Below are 25,928 nucleotides of genomic sequence, written 5' to 3'. Positions count from 1 at the left end.
TTGTGCTAAATGCAATGCTGAAAGGTTTTGCTCTGCCAAACAATAGTTTGGACGCTAATATCGACTAGTTCAGCAATGCAGAAGAAGAGTTGAGGTCAGAAGACATTGTGGAAGGTATTGGACGAGTAGAAGATGTGCGTTCCATCGAAAGCAACAATCAGAACGCAGCTATCCGAGCAAACGATACAAATATTTCAGTTTTAAAAACTTTAATTTTTGTTTCTGCATGCAATATAAGTATGCTTATGTTCGTGAATATATATATTGTATCATTTGATAGATTATCATTATATAACTTATAAATATGCAAATTTTAGCATGTTATTTAATGGCAACCTTGTGGCTATCTTAACACTGCTTACAATGGATCGATGCTCATAACTCCTCTTCTATTGTACATAAAAAGCTAGTTTTGGCTGCAAACATATTGATGATTACAATGAGCTTTTATGAAACATTGCTAAATATAAATATAAAATAACAATATGACTTCAAATTTAGAATGGAATAAAAATTTCAGAGCAGGACACATGTATAGTATATTTACTGACCTAGTAAGGACACATGTATTGTATATTTACTGACCTAGTAAGGACACATGTATAGTATATTTACTGACCTAGTATTTTTAGGCAGCTAAACTGGGAACAATGCTAGGAGTCTACTTACCAACCATACAGAATATATTTGGAGTCATCCTCTTTATTCGTCTCACTTGGGTTGTCGGTGTTGCTGGTTGGCTTGAAGCTTTCTTCATTGTTTTGCTCTGTTGCATAACCGTAAGTATCATTTCGTTACTATTTGACATGGGCCAGTTTAAGCTTTTATTATTTTATTATTCATCAAGAGTTGTCTTCTTTTGTTTGAGAGCAATTTATTCAATTCATAGCTTTATTTATATTGTGTAGTTGTCAGCTTTATAGCAATTTGGATTAACAGGAAAATGAATATGGAGCCAACATTTCTTGATTAACTTATACTGAGTTGCACCTTTTTCTTTGTGGTTTTTCAGTGATATGTTAATACTGCATATGTAATTTTGCTTTGGATGTAGTAAAACCGTGGCACTTTAACTTAAAACAATAACATGTCGCTTGGATGAAACTGAGGGTGTCATTTGACTAAGAAAAATCTTACTAATGAGCATCACCTTTCTTCCCAAAGTTTAAAACTGTAAAAATAAACTGCAATATTTAAAATGCCCCAGTTTTTTTTCTCTACAATTTGAAAGCAGATTATTATGAGCTCTGTTACTTTTGCTTAAAAAACTTTTTCATTCAACGCAGACATCGCTGACTGCCATCTCGATGAGTGCCATAGCGACCAATGGAGTTGTGCCAGGTGGAGGCTCCTACTTTATGATATCCCGCTCTCTAGGACCAGAGTTTGGTGGAGCCGTTGGTATCCTCTTTTATCTCGGCACAACATTTGCCTCTGCCATGTACATTCTGGGTGCTGTCGAAATATTGCTGGTGAGTATGCTTTGCCTATGAGCCCTTTGCTTGGTCATTGCTGGTGAGTGCCACCCTTTGATTGGTCATTGCTGGTGAGTGCCACTCTTGGCTTGGTCTTATTCAAGTTTGAGGAAATTATATCTGACATGGCCTGAAAATAAAACTAATTTTCGTCATACTAGCGGTTTCGTCGGGTTTTGAGTAAAACATGGCAGTTAGTGACAGCATGGATATCATGCTGTATTGTTTTGGCAATTTGAAAATGTTTTTGTAGTAAAATCGTACTGCTGTCGTGCTCATGAGCTATTATTGTTAAAACCATCAGCTAACATCGCATTTTGTTATTTTGACTTGCCAAATTTTTACAAGGAATTGGATTTACATGACAAGCAGACATTTTTAATACATACTTTGTAACATAGTTCATATTTTCTTATGGATGCTAGTTGTGAGGTATCTAAATGATGGATAACCCATCAAGGAGCGTTGCTATTGGCTAAAGTAATCAGTGTGATGTACGGTCATAATACTAATCATTTCTCCATTTACTTTTTTCATTTCATTTTGGTGTGAAAAATTTGATTTGCGAAAAGCCTAAAACCTGCTAATTCCACAAAATTATTTCTCTGCCTCTTTATTCATAAGAACACAACGAATCGGCTTGTCTCAGTGACCTGATGTTGAATTTCAAATGACAACAAATGAAGAACGCCGGTGAGGAGGTCATTGTCATCTAATCCCTTGTTAAAGTTAATATGGTTATTCGAATCCATTAATTGAAGTTATTTAGTTGCTAAGATAGGCAGCGAGATGACCTTTTGTCACTTATGCCTGACCAACTTTATTCTTTGTCAATGTATGTTCATAACTTCATAGCATTATCTATTTCTTCATGTGTATGGAACTGAATCGATGTATGAGCTGGGAGCTGATTTGTAACATTTCCTAGCGCGGTATCGGTTAATGAGGCTATTTGTACTCACTCAGCTGTAGTCTGAGGCTAATTTGAATGAATGGCTAGTCTCCGCTGTGTCCTCTAATCTATGGGCTATCTATTAGGCTAACCTAAAATCATTTGATGCAATGAAGTAAATGCCCGGGCAATTCCATCTGACCATGTGAACATCGCTTCTACGACAAATGATGTGACAATGCTTCCTCAGTGCTCTCTGGTGCTTGCAATTTTGCACCATTTTACCATCCTATACCATCTTTTTTTTTATAAAAATAAAAACTGTATTTCAATAATGTGTACTCTATGCGGTGTGGATAATTACCGACTCTATCGAATTTAAAGATTATAAGAACTTTAGATTTAGTACCACGCACACTGATGACTGACACCGATGAGAGCACCAATTTGTGTAGCACTCGCTTCCACTAGTTCCTGCCTGAAATCCAACATGTTTGGTTTTTTAAAATTACTTGCATCTTGTTGGATGCATGAGACACCGTGTACATAGTTAAATAGTTTCTCACTCACCGGTTGTCAGTTTTAGGTTGGGGTAGGATATAGAAGAGCGTGGTTAATTATAGAGAGTGGAGGGAATTGCATGTGATACATGGCAGGTTATTACAGGTGATGACAGGTGATTAGCATGTGATAGCAGGTGCTAACATGAGGTGATGATGAGGATGACATATGGCAGCAAGTAGAGGGTAATGGCTAATAGCATGTGATAGCTCTCGATATCACACGATAACATGTGATAGCATGTAATAGCAGGTGGTGGCAGCATGTATGGAAGGTAGAAACATGGCAGCAGGTGATATTCTGTAGCAGAATGTGACAGCATGTGGCAGAACGTGATAGCATGCAATTGAATGTGATAACATGAGATAGCGGATATTGGGGTATGGGGCTTTGAAAGCAGATGGCAGCAGGTGAAGGCTGTATTAGTGATTTTTGCAATTAGATGGCAGGAAATAAAATATTGCTGACAGGTATATTGAAAATATTGTTCATTTGGTATTGTTACAGAAATACATGGCTCCTGTACTAAAACTGGTCGGAGAGGACATCCACAATGAGGCTGATGCTGCCAATAATTATAGGATATACGGAACTTTTCTCCTGCTCGTCCTATTCTTTTGTGTCTTTCTCGGCATGAGATTTGTGAGCATCGTCGCTGCCATCTCACTTTCATGCGTCATTCTTTCCATTATATCAATCTACATCGGCATCTTTTCTTCATCGTCCACCCCGAGTATTGAGTGAGTACCTGAGGTCAGACCTTGTGTTGTTATGTTGTGAAATCTGGAGTTGTAAGCTCTTGTATTTCATCTTGAGAAAGACAATATAAGTTATTTTATAAAAATTGCTTATAGGAAAATTTCTATGCTCATTGAATCTAATTGTGTGTGTTTTGTATAATGTTATTATCATGTTTTAATTATATTATAATTATTATAATATACATGTAGTTATAATGTTATAACTATAATACATGTATATATAATATTATATATGATGCATAGTATATATTGTATATATAATATTATATATAATATATTATACATAATTATATATAATACGTATTATATATAGTTATATATAATGTTGTAGTTGTAACATGATATAATTATAATGTTATAACTATAATTCATGTATATATAATATTATATATAATATATATTGTATATAATTATAATGATATATAATGTTATAGTTATAACTTGATATAGTTATAATGTTGTGTTTTGATGAATAAGAATAATAATACTAATGGTAATAATAATAATATGGTTAAACCTCATTCTAGAGCCACTCAACTTTGATCAAATTTTTGTCCTTACATACACAGTAATTTTAACACATGACATGTGAGATTTCTAGAAACATTGTAAATCAGTATAGGTACTTCTCTTTTAGGTACTCGTTCTAAATTGCTCGAACAACATTTGACACAGCTTCATAACTTCCATTTATAGGTTTGAAATTGCAGATCTCAAAAACAAAAAGACCAGTGTGAATGGTAGTAGTGGAAAATATAATGCTTTCCTTGGAATTAAAACAACAAATAATAAAGAAACAGGAGCAAGTATTTTATAGTCGATTCTTTAGTCGTCCAAGTCATTGAGTAGTTATCGTGTAGAAGGAAGTGGAAGTGGAGCGAAGAAAAGAGTATCTAAAATAATTTGTCAATATAACTCAAGATACTATTGAATAACATTTTTTTTAGATAAAAATTAAAATATTCTTAAATCAATTATGTCAATTTATGGCTCATGTAGTTTAAGTTATATGAGCTCTGTATCTTTGACACGACCTCTACCTACACCCCATCTGTCTTCTGTAATCCCGGGCTACACTGCAATTCAATTTTTTAACAAAGAAACGAGTGACAATACAAGCCTGTTTTATTTTATCATGTGAGTTTACTTTCGAACATGCAATTTAGTTTTTATATTGACTCACATAATGCATTTGTTTTTATACTATATTTAATTACTTGAAGTACGGATGATAGAGGAGTAGAACTAATTAATATTATATTTAATTACCTGATATACGGATAATAGAGGCGTAGAACTATTTAATTTAATATTTAATTACCTTAAGTATGAATGATAGAGGAGTAGAACTACATAATTTTGAGACATTGAGACTATTGTAAGAAACAAAACATGATTATTCTTATAAAAATATTATAAGAATAAAAGATAAAATATATATAAGATTATAAATATAATATATATATAAGAATAAAAATATATATAATATCTGCCTCAACATAATATGGTTTTGACATATCACATAAATTTCAGAGCAGATTAAGTTGTCTTTTTTTCAGGGTTGACTGCATTAGTAATAATAACAATAACAATATTAACATTACTGGCCTGTAGACTCATCTGCCATCTGCTGGCTGCTCCGTTTCAGGCAGCATCGGATTTAGAGCCATGGTTCTACTTGAGTAATCTTACTAGGGGATTCACCGACTATAAGCTTTGTCAAAGTGATTACACTAGCTGCTGCAGAGTAATGTGAATTTGATTTCTGATTGCTCTTTCTTTTACTCCCTTCTGGAAAAGTATTGTTTGGCACCACGCTATCGTCTGCTTTCTAATTAGCGACCATTGAAATTGAAGTTATAAAGCGTACCTACTAAGGGGCGTTGCAGGTAATTTCACACCCAAGGCGCTCACCTCGCAATTATAGGAATTGTAAGTACCTTGCTGATTAAGTCGCTGAGGCAGGTTCTTGTTTCTCTCTGTAATGAGCAATTTCTAAAAGCAACCACCTACGTCCATTTTTAGCACTTATCACTTTCTCTGCCACTGATCCAGCGGATGTTCACTCGTCTACAGGCACTTTTTAATGTAATCCATTTTATAATGATTTGCGCTGAAATATGACGAATGAAAAAGTAGTAACGTCTTTCATTTCAACAAAAATGTTCATAATTTTCAATTTTTAAATTTATTTATGGTATTTGAAATTGCACTTTTGTTGATTGCTCACTTAAAACTTTTACAAAGCCTATCACATGGTATAAAAAACTTATCTGAGATACATGGCAAATGACTAATTCGAAATATTAACAATTTATAAGATAATAATTTTTAATTTAAATTTCGTGTTTGAAAATCCAAAAATGACAAAAAAGTTATATTTGCTTTAAAAATTATTGTACAAGTGTGTCAGTTAGTGCAAGAGCTGAGGAGATTTGAAGCAATGATCGAGATTCTAGCAGCGATTTTTAACAGTGATCATACATTGTGGTAGAACGACACACTTGTTGTTTTACTGAAATTATTCTGTTGATGTCATACCACCCTGATGTCATAATTACCCAACATGTCTAGTCAATTCTTATTTTAGGGTATGTTTCCTCGGGAACCGACTCCTTAAATCCGATCTTGTAATGCGTGATGAACAAATGTACTGCACAAAACAGCGCATGCTCGACCTTGGAGAGAATGTCACGAAAATCTCTCCATTATGGGAGACATACTGCGGAGCGGCAGTAAACATTTCATCTTGTGACAGCTTCTTTAAGGATAATAACGTCTCTATGAAGCCTGCTATACCTGGCCTCAATGTGCAGACCTTCTTGGGTAAGCTGTTGGCATTGTTCGCGGGATCACGTCAGTGTTTGCAAGTTTGCTGGATTCCTGATGGCTTTGGTCTTTGCCTCAGCTAGTATTAATGCTATGAAAACAGAGGAGGTCACCATCAAAATGTAATGCCACCTATTAACATTTAGGAGTTATCATTTCTTGTATTGCCATGCATTTGAAATGTTTCTCTATTTTATGTGATTATTATGCATCAGCTAGTATGAATGCTATGAAAACTGTGTAGGATACCCTCAAGATGTAATGCCACATATTAGAATTTAGGAGTTATCTCATCTTGTATTGACACACATTTTAAATGTTACCGTACTCTATCTTTTGCGATTAGCTTAAGTTCAAAATTAGACATGTTTTTGCACTGTTAGATTATTACAGCTAATAGAGGCAGTGCCTACAGAGGCAGCGGACAGTTTGTGACAGGAAACTCGACTGAGACAGGGGTTGAAGGCAGGGATATCATAGCAGACCTCAGAACATCTTTCACTATTCTCCTTGCAATCTTCTTTCCCTCCTGTACAGGTGAGAGTTATCTCTACTATATATCTACTGGTCCTAGTCTGCGATCTTACGTTTTTAAGCAAATGAATTGCTAAAATATTATACTAAATGTCCGGCTTTACACGGGTAGTAGAAAAGTTTTTGCCCAAAAATTTACTTTTTATCAATAAATACAACATATACCATTCTAACTTCTAAATGAAAGTGTCTGTTTATTTTTGTGTCCTGTGTTTATTTCTGTGTAATTCATACTGTACCGGCTGCAGTGCCTACGTCGGTCCAAACTGATTGTAATAGTCTGCTGCCCATGTGAGTTTAAGCACTTTTCGTCCGACCAACAGTTCTAGCATAATGCTAGCCGAAATGTTTAGCGTGAAGCCAATGAAGATAGGCATGTGTAATGAGTACGCGCACAATTTATTTCATAGTATAGCCTTTTGGACAGTGTGTTTATGTACATGTATTTATTGTTTATGTACATGTATTTATTATATGCCAAAGTATATATTCTGCTGTATAGTGTAGTGTATTGGATAAATGCCTGTCTACAGAACTGAAGGTTCCAAGTTCAAATCTGGTGCACAGCGGGTTTTTCGTTCCTAAAATATTGTTGCTATAACTGGACACACAGACAGACAGACCAAGGAAAGACAAACAAAGACTGCGATTTATAGAGATAAAAATCGAATAAACGCTTTACTGCAGGCGAGCATTGTTAATTTTGGCATTTTTGGAGTTGGCCTTTCTCTGTTTGAGGCTACTGAGTTATTCTTCTATTATTGATTTCAGTATATGAAATCAACAATTCTAATGATATCATACAGTCTGAGATCTCCTCGGCTAGTGAAAAATCTCTGCCTTTTCTAGTGATTGTTAGTTGCATTTTATGTTGGCTTCTGTGTAATCAGTAATGTATGATACGTACTTTGATTATCTCTTGTTTATGCAATACCAGAGCCGTCTTTCTCTGTTAACGCTATATGTAACAAATGTTTTTTCATTTCGGCTCTGCCAAGTGGATGGTAGATTCTATACAAGCTCTGGTCTTCTACCAGAGACCTGGGAGTTTGAGCCAGCGCTTCATGATCTTAGCCGTTCCCGATAGTGCGCTTTTTTGCAACTCACTTGTTTGATTAGTCCCGGTATTTGAGCGAGCCACATTTGATGTGCAGGTGTTTTTTGGATTGAAAGCTCCAATGACTTCTATGATTACAGTTGTTTTAACATGCCGGCACTTTTCAATCTTCTCTCCGAGTGGCAGATATTTCTCCACTTTTTACTTTTCTTTACTGGCTATGTTGTAGTCATTGGGTACTGCTATATCTATTATAGTAGCCCTCGCGTTCTGGTTTGCTAAGACATGCTTATCAGTCAGGATGTAGAAGTATATATATATTTTTTTTTTATATCTATAATGACTACTAGCTGTGCTGCCCGGCATTGCCCGGGTTTTAAAAATCAGCTTATAAACAATGAGAGGTAATGAGAGTTGCCTGCCTCTTGTTATTAGCTTATTAGCTTGGCACATTGCCAATGGATAATTTGAGTAAGCTTACTAATAAGAGCTATGGCTTCTCATGATTTTGAGTAGTGACCGAAAATGTAGTGTATTTGCTCCCATATAGCGACATATATTGCCTAGCTAATCTATCAAGCTTGTGTCGCTAAATTGGTAGGTTGTTGGACTGACGAATGGAAGGTTCCGGGATCAAATCTTTTGCGATATGGATTCTTTATTAAAAAATTTTAGTAGCTGGACATTACAGTGACGACAAACTTGGAGAAATATATATAAAATAAAAATATAAAGAAAACTTTGCTGTTAGTCAATCACTAAAAATTTACTTTAAACAGATACAGGTGCTCTCATCAAGTGATAACTTATCAAGCAATAAGTTTTCACTTGATGAAAGTTATCAAGTGAAAACTTGGCGAAAACAATATTGCTGTTAACTGTTAACTATATACTGTTAATCGCTATAGCTGGACAGACACTGAATGGTGACAGATGACAAACTTTGAGATTTATAGATATATATAGATGTGTATATATGTTGGTATAGAGTTTATGTATTTATATATATATATATAGATGTGTATATATGTTGATGTAGAGTATATGTATTTATAGATATATATAGATGTGTATATATGTTGGTATAGAGTTTATGTATTTATATATATATAAATGTGTATATATGTTGGTGTAGAGTATATGTATTTATATATATATAGATGTGTATATATGTTGATATAGAGTATATGTATTTATAAATATATAGATGTGTATATATGTTGATATAGAGGATATGTATTTATATATATCGCTAAGGTATTGTGTTCATGATGTTAGGATTTGAATAACACTCAAGTGTTGTGTAAGGTGTATAAAATACATTTCTAATCATTTAGGTATCATGGCTGGCTCAAACAGGTCTGGAGACTTGAAAGACGCGAGCAAGTCTATACCGATAGGAACCATTATGGCCATAGCAACAACATCATTGGTCTATCTCTCCTGCGTGCTCTTCTTTGGTGGTGCTATAGACGGAGACGTACTTCGAGACAAGTAAGGACCTTAATCTCCTTTCATAGCTCCCATTCATACAAAAATTTCTGTTAGATTCAGTGTTTTTGCGAGGAATCTTGGGCTAATTTGTGACGTATTCCCTGAAAATTACCTGACTGATGTATTTGAGCTCCCAAGTTGTTGTTGTTATTTTGAGCAGACGACATGTTAACGACTGCTCATGTTTTAGATTACTCTGCAACTGACTATAGAAGATAGCCGTATGATATGGTATAGTTAGTCGCTAGAGGCACTTTATAATGTATATTTAACATTGTCACGCTCATGCGTTCCGTCTTATTGGCCAACTTTGCACACTCGCTTGTCATTCATATCACCACTTATACGTATTCTATTCTTTGCTGTTTCTTCGCAGCTCGGTGGTCTACAACTTGAACTGATCATTGCACGGCAGTGTTTTGGGCCTGCATAGATTGTTTTTATATTGTGAATGTTTTGCTATTGTAGGTTTGGAGTTAGTATAGACGGTAGACTAGTTGTCTCAGAACTGGCCTGGCCACATTTTTGGGTCATTTTGATTGGTTCCTTTCTTTCAACTGTTGGTGCGGGACTACAGAGTCTTACAGGTATGTTACAATGTATAAACGATTACATTTAATGTCAAATATTTTGGTAGTTGCTTTCTCAATGTTATGCTTTGAGGCACCGCTGTTAGTATTATCAACTATACAGTAGACTTCCTGTAACATAAATAATTCATTCAGAAAGGTTAAATTGCAGGACTTTTATGTTATACTAACATTAAAATACATGTTAATTGCCTAATTTGTTTAGAGATCTTCCCAAACTCGCCTCTTTTGCCCTTCAAAAAGGAAAAAACTAGGCTTAACTTTTTAATTTAATGATTATACAGTAACTGCAGTATTACTGGTTTGTCTCGACAACTTTTCTTTTTTCCTCATCACTTACTCTCGGTTTAGGGTCTATGATTATGGTAATTTTATGATAAAAGGAGCGTACACCTTCAATGTCAATTTACGTCGATTTTCAAAAGTGTGTCTTTACTATAATAAGAGCGGTGTCTGTCTGCTCAATCTGTCGATCCGTTCATCTATCTGTTGCTAAGGTTAGGATAAAAAGTAGCTTTGACAAGACTCCGACTCATGACAATCGGCTTGGTATGACAACACTCTGGCATCCGCACCAGTCGATTGCCTTTAGGTACTTCTGAACAGTTGTGCAGCTCTTTATTCTCTGGATTTTATTGGTACACATGACGATCTCTCACGGCACACTAGACTGTCTGAGTACTTATATATATATAGTAAAGATACTCCTATACGTCATTTTTTCTTATGTGCGACAAGAAAGAAAACGATATTTTTAAGGCTAACAATGAGATTTTCGTTATTCAAATCGAATTCGAGAACTTGCACTGATTTGACATTTTACATTATATGAAGTTTTTTCGTACTACGAAGCACAACTTTACATAAATTCTTTACGTTAAATGGCATTTACGTTATAGGTTCACGTTATAGGAGTGTCTACTGTATACGTAAGTTTGCTCATATGTTATTGCTGCAAATAACTGGCAGTCTGGAGTGACCATCTTAGGAAGCTTTTATATTTCTGACCATGGATAGGCTCTGCAGTTAGAAAAAACTATCAAATCATAATTATTTTAATATAGTTTATGTGTTCATATGACATTAAAATTATGCCTGGTATGTACTCAATTTGTATTTTTGTTATTAGTGAGGCCTTTTTAATATGCTGTCTATGTGGTTGCTTCCAACATTTGTGACAGGTCATATCATTTTCAATACAAATGAGGTCGGATCACAAAATTGGTTTTTAACCTATATAAAAAAGAAATTTTTCAGTTTTTCAAACTGTTTTCAGATATGAAATCAAAGCGATTTAACCAGAGATACAGCTTTTCATCGAAGGTGGTGTTGGTCAATATGATTAACACAACAAACTGGAAAATTTGTCTTCAAAGATAGATTGAATTTTAAACAGTATTATTTGTTGACGTTTAAAGTCATAACAACCACACGCTACAAACATTACATTTTAATGAATGTTGGGAATAACTTGGCTTTACAAAAGTCTAAGCCACATTGACAATTTTCACTCTGGGAACCCATTGTGCACTCTATAAAATGCCTCATTTATATTGAAAATGATACGACCTGTCACATTTTTTATGGAAAGACATGCAACAATATATTAGAAATATCACAGTTGTGATCAGACAGTGACACAATAATTATATGTGTATACACCAAGGTTCAAGCTAATTTGCAACTATTCATGGGAAGGCAACTTGCAATGAGCCATCGAAAAGCAACTACTATTTGTCCTATTTTGGAATACCCTAGGACACTTAAGTATTCGCGGCATCTAACTTTCGCGTTTTCGCGGAGTCATCATCACGCGAAAAATTCATGCGCGAAACTAAACTATCATAACGAACTAGCGAAAATTCGAAATTAAATAGCTATGTTCTACACAGGCCTGTATTCACTGGTTGCAAGTTGGGGGGCTAATGTTAGACGACTAGTTATGAACATCTGGGGTGTGGAGAAGGAGGGGGGGGTGCTGTAAGCTCCCAACAGGTTTCTCTTATGTAAGGTCTCAGCCAGGCCTCTCACGTGAAGTTTTAAAAATTTTTATTGGCAAGTATCAACATTTTTCTATTTTTTGAGATTTGCTTTGTTTTAGCTGATGTGACTGACAAAACGTTTTAAAATTAAAACAGGCAAAACTTGTATGCAGTTAAAAAGCTCAGAAATAAGACATCTTTTTCTTTTAAGCGTTTTAACAAAGATCATTTTTGCCGATTTTATTTCAAGTTCATTAAGTAGGATATGGGCAAGCAGATGTTTGCTAAAACTTGATATTTTGCAAACCTTTATAAAAGTCGTTAACAAGAATATTTTGCCGCTGATGAAGATAATAATGACGCCTAAGAACTACTAAAAGTTGATGTTTGTATCTATGAATAAAGTGATATTCTACAGCGATAAAAACCTTTCTATAGCCGTTGGACTATGAAATTCCTAAAAAGTTGGGGCGTCTTAGCCGGCCAGCTGTCCAAGGGAATACAGCCCTGTAGTTCATTGATATCCACAACAAAATCGTGATATTAGAAATGCAGATAATTTTGTGTGTGATTGAGCTCATTGGGAAATTTCTAGTAAATTCGTTAATACACCGAATGAGCAGCATGGCAAAGCAAATTAAGATAACAAGTTTTTTTGGAAAAGCCAAGACAAACGAAGAAGATGATGATATCAGTTTAGTCACCGAATTTGTAACTGATGAGGATGAAAGTCTGGTAGGTGAAGTCATACAATTAAATAATACTTATTGTAGTGATGAATTTTACTGCCAACCAAAAACGATAACAACCCTCACCAGGTCCAACCATGTTATACAGTTCTGGTTTTGATGTTGGTTGTTATCTATTTTCTTTTTTATGAGACATGTACTGTATTTGATTTTTTTTTAATTTGAAATATTGTGAACTCAAAACGTGCCATGGCCATCGCTTGCTATAAATACTTGAGATCTAATATTGGTACCATATCGATCACGACGGAAAGGACCGAGACGTCATTGATAGTCCAAGAAACAAATGGCAGCAAGCGATCACGTTGAATTATCGATTTCTGCCATACATTTATACCTGCGGGTTACAAATACAAACTAGTCGCAAATATAAAAACTTTTTTTACTAGAGGACCGAACCTGAGGAATCTAATTTGTTTGTTCCGCTGTATTTATTTTCACATCACTATATTTTCGCACTCATCAGAGCTGCGAAATTAAGTTGCAGCGAAATTTTACTCTGTGTGCTACTCACGAAACTAAATACTAGCGAAATATAAGTGTCCTAGGGTAACTATAAAATTTTCTATGCAAGATTACTCCTATATGTACTAACAGACAAAATTATTATCTGTCAACCTTTGTCACAACTTCTGTCAATCTGTGAATATCATCGCCTTTTATAACGTGTTTTGATTTTGATCTTCAATTCATGGTTTTATTAAATTATGGGTTTTAATAACCAACAGATCGTTCGAGAATACCTGCCTCATCAGATAACCAGCTGAGGTTAATCATGTTTATTAAGTTGTCTAGCACATGTACATTTTTTATCAAGTTACAGGAAAGCTAATGCTTAATATTATTTGAACTTTGGTCATTAAATATAAAAGGGCCCTGCTGCATAACATATTGGTGACAGATAGTCTCATAACCCTAAGGTCAAGTGTTACCCTTTAAGATTAGTTTTAAAAAATTTGTTTGTCACTTTTAATTTAAATTGGTTTATCTTAGCTTAACATTAGTTGCAATTTTTATCAAGCTGCGCATAATCTGTATAAGAGTGTGCACTCATTTCTCAGTTGTTATTTTGAATGTCTATTAGTATTTTATTTATTTTTATGTCATTTATTATTTTATTATTTAATTTGATTAATTGTTCAAGTATTAATTTATTTAACAATATTTATTCATATTTCTAGTTTGTTGCTTGTATTTTCGGCAATGCCGAGCTGTTTTCTACATTCTGAACTCATTAAGTGTTCATTCGAAACTCATAGACTAGTTCATATGCGCCTCTGAATGAATATGCTTCTTGTCTTGTTAGGTGTGTGTTGATAATTGTTTGGGCTGTTGTGCACCCGCATGGCACTTATTTGCAGGTGCTCCCAGGCTCCTTAATGCTATCGCAAAAGATGGTGTGATCCCATTTCTGGGAGTGTTCGCGAGAACGACGAAGAAGGGAGAGCCTCTTTTTGCTCTCATTTTAACTGCTGGGATTTCCGAACTTGGAATACTCATTGCGAGTCTTGATTATGTGGCGCCCATCATCACAATGTAAGAGTTGTCCTCTTTCTCTGCGCTTTCTCTGTGCTTTCCTTGTCTCTCCTAGTGCGCTTTCTCAACACTGTCATAATGAGCAATATTATGCTCTCAACACAACATCTTATGACCCTAATCTACCTCTCATATAAACTCTAATACAGAAATAGTTAAACAAACAGAAACGCCCAACTGTAGAGCTGACAAAACGTTTTTTAAAGAATTTGACCAGAGGCCATGTATTCTTATTCATGGCATAAACACCGATCATCTCGCTACTGGTGGCAAGAATATGATGCAGGATCAAACCATTTTGTAAACTTCTGATTAAGATTTCATAAATGCTCTGCTAAAGGGGTACTATTTCATGTTCTATAAGTTTTTGCATCATTTTATTTGCATTTGCTGTATTTTTTAATTTTAATCTCTATTACTTATATTTTTACAGCTTTTTCATACAAAATTTGAGTTTTTATCGTTTGATTTGTATGTGTTAGAATGGCCTGTGCATTTATACATAAGGATGATACTCATGTGTTAAGATGACATGTATACATAAGGATGATACTCAGGTGTTAAGATGACATGTATACATAAGGATGATACTCGGGTGTTAAGATGACATGTATACTTAAGGATGATACTCAGGCGTTTAGATGACATGTATACATAAGGATGATACTCATGTGTTAAGATGACATGTATACATAAGGATGATACTCAGGTGTTAAGATGACATGTATACATAAGGATGATACTCATGTGTTAAGATGACATTTTATTTTTCTATTTTTATATCTACAATGATATGCTAAGATAATAATATAGGTAATAGTAATATAGATTATAGGACTTTGTAATATTTGTTGCATATTCATTTTAATGACATTTTCTTGTAGTTTGTAACTTTTCCTTTTGAGCTTTTTCTCTGTGCAATAAAATTTTAGTGAATTTTTAGGAAGTTTTTTTCTATTTTTCATGTTATGTAAAGTTTCTGTCATTGTAAAGTTTACTGAAAACATTGTTAGTTTTTAGTGCCAGAGATATTGTTTTACTAGAATAATTTAGGAGTAATCCTATCTTTCTTTATCGTGAAAGGATAACTCATCCGAATACGAGCTTATGTATAATTGTTATAATAGAATGGCATGAGTTAAGATTGATGATAAGCTCTAGTTGCTAGTTGCAAAGGGTGCTCTACCTGATAAGTTGTTGTCAACTTTCACAGGTTCTTTCTCATGTGCTACGGATTTGTGAACCTAGCCTGTGCTCTTCAGACATTACTCAAGTCCCCGAGCTGGAGACCCAGATTTAGGTTCTATCACTGGTATGTACTTATCATATAGACAGTGCAGTGATATGTGTATGTTGTGTTACTACAGAGCTAGGCTGGTTTGACAGCAGGATTAGAAAAAAAACACGTATTGCCTCTTAGTTTGCTCAATTCAGCTCTTTATAGTACGATTTTCTGGAATTGTGAAATAGAAATCAGTGCTATTGATTTGGTGTTAGTAGAGTATTAGCAGTACTGTTGTTAAAATGAAAGTTGCTCACAATTATGCTCTCTTTAATCCAGGTCGTTTGAATTTATGCTATTCGCATTTGATTGTAGCGAGGCTAGTTTTTATAAAACGCAGCTGTAGTTGATGCTTGATAAGTAGTCTGGTAAATGGCAATGTGATGCTCCCAATAATCTTTGAACATCCTCTTCATAGGTGAGATGAATAAATATTTTTCTGCTGTGAAGACAACTCCAACTTCAATTCATACAATAATCTGTTTTTCACAGAAAGCCAGTATTAAATATTGACAGCTAGCTAATATTTGATGAATGTGTGACACCGTATTCGTGGTACAGTCAGACCTCTTCTTATGGCAGCCTTAACATAAGTATTTTTCAACAGAAGTTGCAAAGTTCTAGCTAATATTTGCAGTAATATCCAACATGCAATGCTTGAAGTTTTTTTAAGTATTGCAGCTTTGTGATTGAAAACAAATGGGAAAGAGAGCATACAAATATAATAATATTGAAAAAATGTTCTAAATTAGTTTGAACTTCACCTAGTTTAAATTGTAGTTTTAAATTTAGCTGTACTGTCTGTTTAATCTGTTATTTTAGTATTCAAGCTTCTATATGCGATGTCACTAGCTGGATCAACAAGCTGTACATATGGTTCATGTTGTGTGTGCATGCAGTAGGTCCATGCAAACATGGTCTATCATGGGTTTTAGTTCAATGAATACAGGTGTACGGTAATACCGTTTGTTTCACAGGACTCTCTCTCTGGCAGGCCTAGCGCTGTGTGTAGCCCTTATGTTCATCAGTGGCTGGTATTATGCTCTCATGGCTATTGCAGTCGCCCTCGGCATCTACAAGTATATCGAGTACAAAGGGTACGTACATCACGGACCTTTGATGGTTGTCTCCATATAACTGACAGCAATGGTGCTCGGACTGCACTGTGATTTTTGAGTTTATTGTAGATTTTATTTGTATCGTAGATTTTATTGCTCAATGTCCTTCAAGGGCCACAACAAGGTCTGTTACTTTTAACAGATATTACAGCTTTGGAGTTTAGTCAACATTTTGGAACATATTTAAAAATTGATTGAGACATAGGCAACCGTAACTAGTATTTGTAACACTAACATTGTAAAACTTTTTGCAATCTTTTTTCACTCCAATCCTCATCATATACATGTACATAAAGTACATACTTTTTCAGAGCTGAGAATGAGTGGGGAGATGGAATCAGAGGTCTCTCTTTGTCTGCCGCTCGATACGCTCTCATGAAACTGGATGAGAATCCTCCTCACACAAAAAACTGGAGGTGAGTTGGTAAACTCGCAGTTTTCTGTGGAGTGAGCTGTGGCTATGCACTATTTATTTTTTGTGGCTGCTGGCTACACTACAACTGTTAAGGTGTCGTTATAGTGGCTTATAAAAAACCCAGCATGTTTGCTCTTTGACTGTAACAAGCTTGGCATGCGCTGCACCATGTACAAGCTTTAAGGATATTAATTTTTAAGCCATCGTCCGACAAGATATATGATTTCAAAGAAAGGTTGCTTTGTACAGAGCTATGCTATAATTACAAGTACAAGAAACATATTTCGATAGAAAGTGTAAAATCGTCATAGCCAATTTGGGAAAATGTGTTTTCTATATCATCAGTGTTATGGAGAACACCAAACAAGGTAAATTCAATTGAAAGTGTTGGCTAGATGTGTAGAGACATTGTTTAATAGGGTAGTTCGCCTCTAAAAAAATTTACAAGTTAGTACTAACATGTTAATAGTGTGCGTTTGCACTGAGATCCAAGCCGTGGAGTTCAGTTCATTCAGTGCAAGCTCGAACTTTCATCATTCAGATGAATATAATGCACTAATCATTTATAACTCTAACAACAGCTTTAGTAGCAATTGTTGTCGTAGTTACAATGGCCTCCAAGTTAACGTAGGAAGCCATTTTTTAATTATCAAATTTAGAGCTAGTTAAAGCCGTTGAATGTCTGTTGAAATACCAGGTGACCGATATTGTTTATAATATAACATATAATATAATATTGTTTATAATATAACATATAATATGATATTGTTTGAGAAAAATAAGAAGTTGTTTGAAGTAAGAAAATTGAACTGACATGGAAATCTTCGTAACCTAGACAAGTACTAACCAAGCTGCCCACCTTCCAGTTTTAACTTTTTTAAAAGTTTCAAATAGAAAGCTAATTAAACAACTGAAGGTGAGAGTAACATGTATATTTACTGAGCTAAAAGTTGAACATTGGGAAACCTCCAAATGACGAGTTCTCCATGATGAGTCATAGAAATATCCACTGTACGTTTAGAAGTGAGATTATTATAGGTTGTCAATCATCTTTTCCATGCTTTTAATTTCACACATATGGCTTGGAGCGTCCTTATCTGTCATTTTAATCATGGGTCTATAGTCAGCATAGGGATCTTAAAAGTTCTACACATTTTGGCATTCATTTTTAATAACTTTGAGTGCATGGTGGGAGCACCTTGATAACTGCGCAGCCTTCTCTCAACACGTTACAACAGATATTAGTATCATAAAAGAGCTACTTCTCTCAACACGTGACAACAGATATTAGTATCATAAAAGAGCTACTTCTCTCAACACGTGACAACATATATTAGTATCATAAAAGAGCTACTTCTCTTAACACGTTACAACAGCTATTAGTATCATAAAAGAGCTACTTCTCTCAACACGTGACAACAGATATTAGTATCATAAAAGAGCTGCTCTCTGTTTGTACAGGTAGTTGTAAAACTTATATACTGACTGAGGTCTCATTTGCAGCTGTGCTTGAATTAAGACATATGGTAAGGTATATGTTATACAGTAATTTAACTATCAGATAAGTATGAAACTTCACCTTTCACCCATTGCTTAGCAATTGCCTGGCCTGGCACACTTTACAGCTAAATACATAAACATTTCCTGTTGCAAGGTTGCAAGCTTTGTTTACAATAATATTAACAATAATAAATAAAAAAAGTAATAATAACAATGATAAAAGTAAGATATCTGCTCAGATATTAGATGTATAAAATCTATTAAAACAAAAATGAACCTCAAGTGTCCCATTGATCTTGTTACTGCGAGTGTTTGCGCTGCCATCACTTACAAAAACACAGCTATTGGGAAACATAATTATTGTAATGCGAGTCAGTCTACTAGTGGATTGCTACAGTTGCGATTCGGTGAATCCGTCAAATCCGAGGATTTTACAAGGCTTTTCTTTGGTTGTCTTATGCAGGCCTCAGATACTTATGCTAGCCAAGCTTAATGATCAGCTGATGCCAAGGTACCCGAGCATGTTTGCCTTTGCTAGTCAGCTCAAGGCTGGCAAGGGGCTCATCATCGCTGCCACAGTGCTTGAAGGTAAATTTGAGGACAAGGTTGGGGAAGTGGCAGCCGCTAAACAGGTTAGTAACTAATAAATAGAGTCATCCTATCATCATACAGATACAATAACACATAACTACTTACTGAATATTCAAGGCTACCAATTATTTCACGTTCTGTCTCTGCTGGTATCTCTTTTATTACCCAAAATTCACCTTTCATGCAATATTCCTCTTTAAAAAATTCGTCTTATACAGGAAATACAAAGGGCGCTGAAGGAGCACAAGGTGAAGGGATTTACACAAGTGGTTGTATCAAATGCCTACGAAGATGGAATGGGACATCTGTTAGTATTGTTACATACATAATTCTTCTGACTTGGTTTCAGTTGTCACGTAATCTTTTCAACACTTTTAGTATTTTAAGATTCGGTAAGTGTATTGGAATGTCTCGGGTTATAACTCGAGAGACGACTTCAATCACCGTGTTTCCTGTGCACAAACGGTGCGGATTAGAAATTGCACTCATGTTGAGCAACCTTGCGATAAGTGTTTCAATGGACTATCTCATGTTGCGAATTAACGCCGGCGCTTTGGTGAAAAATATAGAAAGTTTATGCCAGAAGTCATAGCGGCACATTCGGAACTGCTCAAATTGAAATAGATACGACTTAAGTGTGGAAAATGTTTAAAATGGAATAGTTTACACAGCAAAATAAAATATGTGAATATCAAAACTCGCTTGACTCGCTGGTTTTCGCCGTTTCCAGCTTGCGGATGCCGACAAACTTGTGGATTAACCGCAGCATGAAAACCAAATGTATGCTAGAACTATTTCAGTGCTATTGCAGTGTACAGACAGCTGGCTTGGGTGGTCTTAATCACAACACTATTATGATTGGATGGCCTTATGGCTGGAGACATGATACAGAGAAAAAGTCCTGGAGAAGTTTTGTGACATCCGTACGACAAGCTGAAGCTGCAAGCTGTGCTTTGATGGTCCTCAAAGGTGTTCAGATGTTCCCTACAAATGCCGAGAAGCTTTCTGGCACGATAGACATATGGTGGATTGTGCGTATCCTTTTTCTGTCGACTAATCGATGAATCTAATCTGAATGTTGTAGGCTGACTCGGTAGGGAATTTTCAGCGCTAAGTTTCTGTAAGTTTTCGTTCATACAAACGCTACAAATGAATTTACCATAGGTTTTGTTGAGGTGTGTACCACCAATTTTGCTTCATCGATCTGTTGTGACAAGCCTTCAGTCAGAGTTTAAGAAGTACGCTTATCTTAGCCAAAGCAACTAGAATTTGTAAAGAGTGGCTACACGAGTCTAAATTGCAAATAGAAACTTAACCTTGTTCCATCTGTATCCTGTCTCATGGTCACTCAATTTCATTTGTTTGACCTACATCAGGTTTGAGTCGGTTGCTCGCTTATAAAAAATAAAGTAAATATTTCATTCGCTAATACTAAGTTGGCCAATCAGTCGCACCTGGCCAAACCAGCTTGAGCAACAGAAGCTCAAGAGAAGCTTGAGGTCAAGGCAGCTAGTAACTGTAATATAACTTGGTTGTTACTAAGGAACTTAAGAACAGTTGGTGCTGTGAATAACAAGCCAGACACTCTAAATTTTCCTGAGCCATTTGAGCAGATGATGGAGGGCTTCTTATGCTCCTGCCCTTCCTCCTCCAGCAGCACAAGGTATGGAGAAGTTGCACACTCAGAATCTTTACAGTGGCGCAGATGGAAGATAACTCCATACAGATGAAAAAAGACCTAGAATCATTTTTATATCACCTGCGAATTCAAGCACACGTGCAAGTTGTCGAGCTGGTAAGTAAAAAGTCTAAGAATGTATCATTCTATAGCGCTGTTGGGGCTGATGGGTCAAGGGCTAACAGAATCAATAGAAGACAACTTCATAATCTTACCTCAGCTTATATTGGATCTGTTTGCATCTCTTTGATGGGCTCAGTTGACTGGATAAAATGTATAATACTATAATTCTATAGCAGCGTTTTGCTGATGAATCTAGGGTCAACAGAAACAAGAGAAGACAACTTCATAGTCTTACCTCAGCTTATATCAGGTCTATTTTCATTTTTTTTAATGAGCTCAAGTGACCAGATATTTGTGTTTTTATTTTATGAAATGGTTGTATGGATGACAAACGCTGTATCACAAGGCTTGCATTCTAAAATAACCGATGTTGGGGGAAAGTTGATAATTAAAAATAAAAACTAATGTAAATTAACTATGCAGGCCGAGTGTGACGTGTCTGCCTATGCCTATGGTCGGACAATAATGATGGAACAGAGGAGCCAGATGCTGAAAGATCTACACTTGACAAAGAAGGAAAAGGAAGTAGTGGTAAGAATTGATATTGAATATCTGCTTTCGCTAGCTTTATTGTTGGCATCTGGTGATGTCATGCTTTGACGATAACCAATGATAGTGCATGCTGCTCTTATATAAACTGTTACATTTATGGTACCACAAAACTTTGCTGCTGAATACCAAAATTGTCAAGTTTACACAAAGTCATAAAATTTTTCTTTTGATTTTCTGTTATACTTGCAGGTTTATTAAGTATAGCATTAATTTTTCTCATATAGCTGGGGAGTTTTAGCAGTACAACAAAAGCTGAGTTGATTTTAGAACTGTGCATAACTAGACCTTGTCTCTAGGCAATCAAATGATACCAACTAATAATTTATATTGCCAACATCTATACGTTTTTATTGATTGTGTTGACAATCGTCAAGTGACTCTGGCCTTCTTCTTTTGCTCAGTATACGATGAATAAGCGGCTATCAGTGCCATTAATTATTGAGCCAGAGCCAGTAACTGAGACGGAGCCTCTGGCAGAGGTAACAAGTAACATGTGTAGATTCCTCGTGTTCCTGTTGGTTACCATTCTGTCTCTCTTGTTCGTGTTATCCAGTGTTTGCACAATATTCGTTTGAGAGAACTTTGATAGTTACCACTTTGTTTACAGTCTATAGACTTGATTGAGCTTGAGAAGCTGAGTGATGGACTGAATAATCCCGCAAACTGTGTGTTTGATTATGATATGCATTTTGGCTCTTAGTCTGAGCGATTCCCTGTAACACGTTTAGTTTACTATACTAGCTAAATCGTCACACGCTAGGGCATTAGTTTACCGTAGTTTTCGGACTATAAAGAGTTCTGCGGCCTTTGCATAGGCCGCAGAACTCAGGGCGGTGCTTTTTAACGCGGCAGCAACTTTGCTGTTTAAAACGGAACAGTGCCGTTAGGCACTGTTTCGTATTAAGCGACGCTGTTTAACCTAGTGCCTAACAGAACAGTACCGTTAGGCATTGTTTCGTATTTTCTTTCACCGCTAGAGGCGCACTAACCGGAGATTCTGGTTAATGCGACCTAGCGGTGAAAGAAAAAGCCACAGATTAGCAGCACCCTTATATAAGCCACATGGCTCAAATCATCAGAAAAAAGTAGCGGCTAATAGTCCGACAAGTACGGTAGTAATGCGATGAACTAGCATTTTCATTATAGTCATGTCTCGACATGCAAGCTCAATGCGTTCCGGGACTGAGCGTGTATGTCAGTTGTCTCGCATCTCAAAGCAGTAATGCTATAGAAAATGACTAAACACAAATATATTCATTCCCATCCTCTGAACAACCACGTTAAACAGGATTTAATGATGGAAAACAGTGTTTCACTTATTTTAATCATCTACACTTACTAAGTAATAAATACCTATCTAGTGGCCATGATCAGCAATAAAATGTAACATTACAATGTACAGTACTGCATGGAGTTCTTAACTTCAAGGCAGATGGTAGAGGCTAATGGCGGTGTGAGAGAGACTTGACAGCAACGTGTTCGATATGCTGCACTTTTGTGATGCTACGCAACATAGCAAACTTTAAATTTAATTCAAAATGAAGTTGGCTTACTAAACAAACACCTGAAAATAAGTTTTAAACGTATACTAATCTCAATTTAATTTTGTCTCTGTTTTCGTTTAATTATTATATTCTTTCAGTTTTGTGCTTTTTGCCTCACTTTTACTATCACTTTTAGCTAGCCTTTTTAACACTTTTTCAAACTGATCAAATTAGAAAGATGAAGTGATGCTGTTTTCTAAAGTGTCCTTTTGCTTACTTAGCGGTTGCATCGAGAACCACCTCATAAACTTTGACCTCAAATTCGTCTCGTATCTCAAAACAGCATAATGTTCAAAATTCCCTTGTACGTCAAATTTCTCAAAATGTTGGGGCACTCGTATGTCGAGGTATAACTCTACTGTATTCATCTACCCTGTTGGCAGTGGCGGCTGTAAAAAGTGTGTCGATATAATGCACATTGCAATGCAGTCTGATAATACTATTATTAGTGGAGGTTTGGAAGACAATGTGAGATCAACAAAGGCGAAATTGGGGGTTTTTCCTGCTGGTACTTATATGTGTAAATACAGATTGGGGTTTTTTCCTGCTGGGGCTTACATATGTAAATAGAGATCGGGGTTTTCCCTGCTGGTGCTTATATGTGTAAATAGGTCATCATCTCCTACTCAGTTTGATACTTGTCTTGGGTATCAAGGTCAGGTTGCTTTCATGCTCTTCCATTGCTCACACATCTTTATGCTCTTCTTGTGCATGGTAGAATCTCGGAGATTTTGGGGTAAGCAGTGTTAAATAAGACACAGTCTGTGTTGTTCTTTGGTGGTGTCAGTGTGCTAACATGCTAATTGGCTCCTGATATATGTTGCCACCGTTTGTATAGAAATGAACCTCTGGCAATGGTTGATTCTATCCATAACAGCATTGTCAGTGTTTTGTGTACATATAAAAAGGAACTTACAGAAAATGTTCGTACATTTCATCAGAAAGTATTAGTATTTTCTATCATTTGCGACTGTTTTTGATGTTTGAGGTTGTCTGACTACCAGGATGTTTTAGGATTAAAATTGACAAAACGTCTGTAGTTGCCAAGAAACTGACAAAATAGAGACGCACAACGCTGCAACTGCAGTGCAAAAGCCGATATGAATAACGTGTGAGGCGGGCAGCCGAGCAATTAGTGACATCATTTTGAAACAGTTTTTTTCTAAGCGTTTTAACCGTGATCAGGTTTGGTCGATTTTAATCTTAAAACATCTTGTCAGTCCGATCACCTCAAACATCAAAAACAATTGCAAATGATAACAAAACACCAGTACTTACTAATATAATCCACTGATATCTTGTGTAGTTTCCTCTTTAAAGTGTAACTGTATTTTGAGAGGTCTTGGAAATGAAAACACCGCACTTGTTCAGAATGTGTGCATGTGTCAGATCCAGTTTGAGCTTGAGTTGTTTGGCATGTTTTTTCTAACCACAATGTTTTAGCACTGTTGAACTAATCTGCGAGTAGGTGTATTTTTACTTACGCTTCACCTCAACCTCTTTCTTTTGTATTCAAGATTGTTGCACGAGTGTGTAGTAACTTTACTTGAATTCTGTAGTCCATGACTGACTTGAGTCACCAAAAGTCAAAGCTACATACGCACGAGGAAGCTGATGAAGAGAACGCCGATGATGTGGTGTATGATGCTCAGCAACCACTCTCTGACACTGCAGGAAAAAGCAAGTCAGGAAATGGATCCCTCTTTGCAGATTCGGAATCTGCCAATGCTTACACTTTTTCACCCTCAGATCTCAAGTCAGGCATGGATAAAATGAAAGGATTACTTCACTTAAAACCGTAGGTAGCCTAACTGGCTGGTCACACTATTTCACGCAGTATGTTGGCGTTAACCCACAGTACATTGGTGATCGTCTGTAATAACAATGCTCACAATAATGCAAACCCATCCGCGCTTACGTTGGAGAATAGACCGCGGCATATCGTTCTCATTATACTACGAAATACTAGTCCCACTGCAACTACCATTAAGGGGAATTTAGATGAAGCAATCTACGACAGCCAATCGCAAAAGTGGTGCGCATTGCACAGACTTGTGGATGCACAGCAAAATATTAAGGGTTTGTCAGATGCAATGTTTCTCCGACGTATTCCTGTTGACTTGGTAACGACATATAGTTGACGAATGATTGCCGAGAGGACAACCTTGGCTTATGGCAACATAGCGTAATCAGCCTTAACATTGCTGCTTGTTATCAGGTGACATTTAACAACACAAAATTGTACCAATAATTTCTGTTACAGCTAATTTTTGTGATCTTCGATATTAAACATTGTACATAGAATTGGACCATCGTCGCTTTTTAAGTAGAAAACTTATTTGAGTTGTCCTCTCTTATTTGAGTTTATACAGTTTGAAAATATTCTCAGAATTGAGCGTCGTCTCTTTGAACGTGATTAAAAATGATATTGCAGAGAAAAAAAGAATGTTAGACGGATGCATACAGCTGTGAGAATCAACGAGGTGATAGTGGAACGATCACATGATGCTAAACTCATACTCATCAATCTACCCGGACCTCCAAAGAGGGAGTCTGGATATGAGAATTGTATCCTTTTTTTACAGGGTTCCTTTGTTGATGTATTTTTCTTCATACCATCTATTGCATGACCTTCACCTCTAAATATTAAAGTTATATGTTGCAG

General features: G+C 35.9%; 1 protein-coding gene across 2 annotated transcripts in view; it reads left to right on the top strand.

The window, feature by feature from the left end:
- The window catches only part of LOC137387632 (solute carrier family 12 member 4-like), a 42,256-nt gene that overhangs the window by 15,986 nt on the left and 342 nt on the right, over positions 1 to 25,928 (top strand). The window contains exons 5-23 of one of the 2 annotated variants that reach the window (XM_068074112.1): positions 633 to 779; positions 1,287 to 1,472; positions 3,436 to 3,668; positions 6,280 to 6,515; positions 6,912 to 7,055; positions 9,447 to 9,603; positions 10,072 to 10,190; positions 14,286 to 14,460; positions 15,674 to 15,772; positions 16,720 to 16,839; positions 17,172 to 17,276; positions 19,239 to 19,407; positions 19,585 to 19,673; positions 20,178 to 20,401; positions 20,980 to 21,161; positions 21,591 to 21,698; positions 23,982 to 23,999; positions 24,823 to 25,061; positions 25,698 to 25,831. In XM_068074112.1, coding sequence (XP_067930213.1) covers positions 633 to 779; positions 1,287 to 1,472; positions 3,436 to 3,668; positions 6,280 to 6,515; positions 6,912 to 7,055; positions 9,447 to 9,603; positions 10,072 to 10,190; positions 14,286 to 14,460; positions 15,674 to 15,772; positions 16,720 to 16,839; positions 17,172 to 17,276; positions 19,239 to 19,407; positions 19,585 to 19,673; positions 20,178 to 20,401; positions 20,980 to 21,161; positions 21,591 to 21,698; positions 23,982 to 23,999; positions 24,823 to 25,061; positions 25,698 to 25,831 — 2,884 coding nt within the window. The remainder of the gene's footprint in view (positions 1 to 632; positions 780 to 1,286; positions 1,473 to 3,435; positions 3,669 to 6,279; positions 6,516 to 6,911; positions 7,056 to 9,446; positions 9,604 to 10,071; positions 10,191 to 14,285; positions 14,461 to 15,673; positions 15,773 to 16,719; positions 16,840 to 17,171; positions 17,277 to 19,238; positions 19,408 to 19,584; positions 19,674 to 20,177; positions 20,402 to 20,979; positions 21,162 to 21,590; positions 21,699 to 23,981; positions 24,000 to 24,822; positions 25,062 to 25,697; positions 25,832 to 25,928) is intronic. The other variant, XM_068074113.1, reaches the window with a different exon arrangement.

Source organism: Watersipora subatra, chromosome 2, assembly GCF_963576615.1.
Source record: "Watersipora subatra chromosome 2, tzWatSuba1.1, whole genome shotgun sequence".
In the NCBI taxonomy this organism is placed as follows: domain Eukaryota; kingdom Metazoa; phylum Bryozoa; class Gymnolaemata; order Cheilostomatida; family Watersiporidae; genus Watersipora; species Watersipora subatra.
Note: the sequence above shows the minus strand (reverse complement) of the source record. Positions and strands in the feature narration are given on the sequence as shown.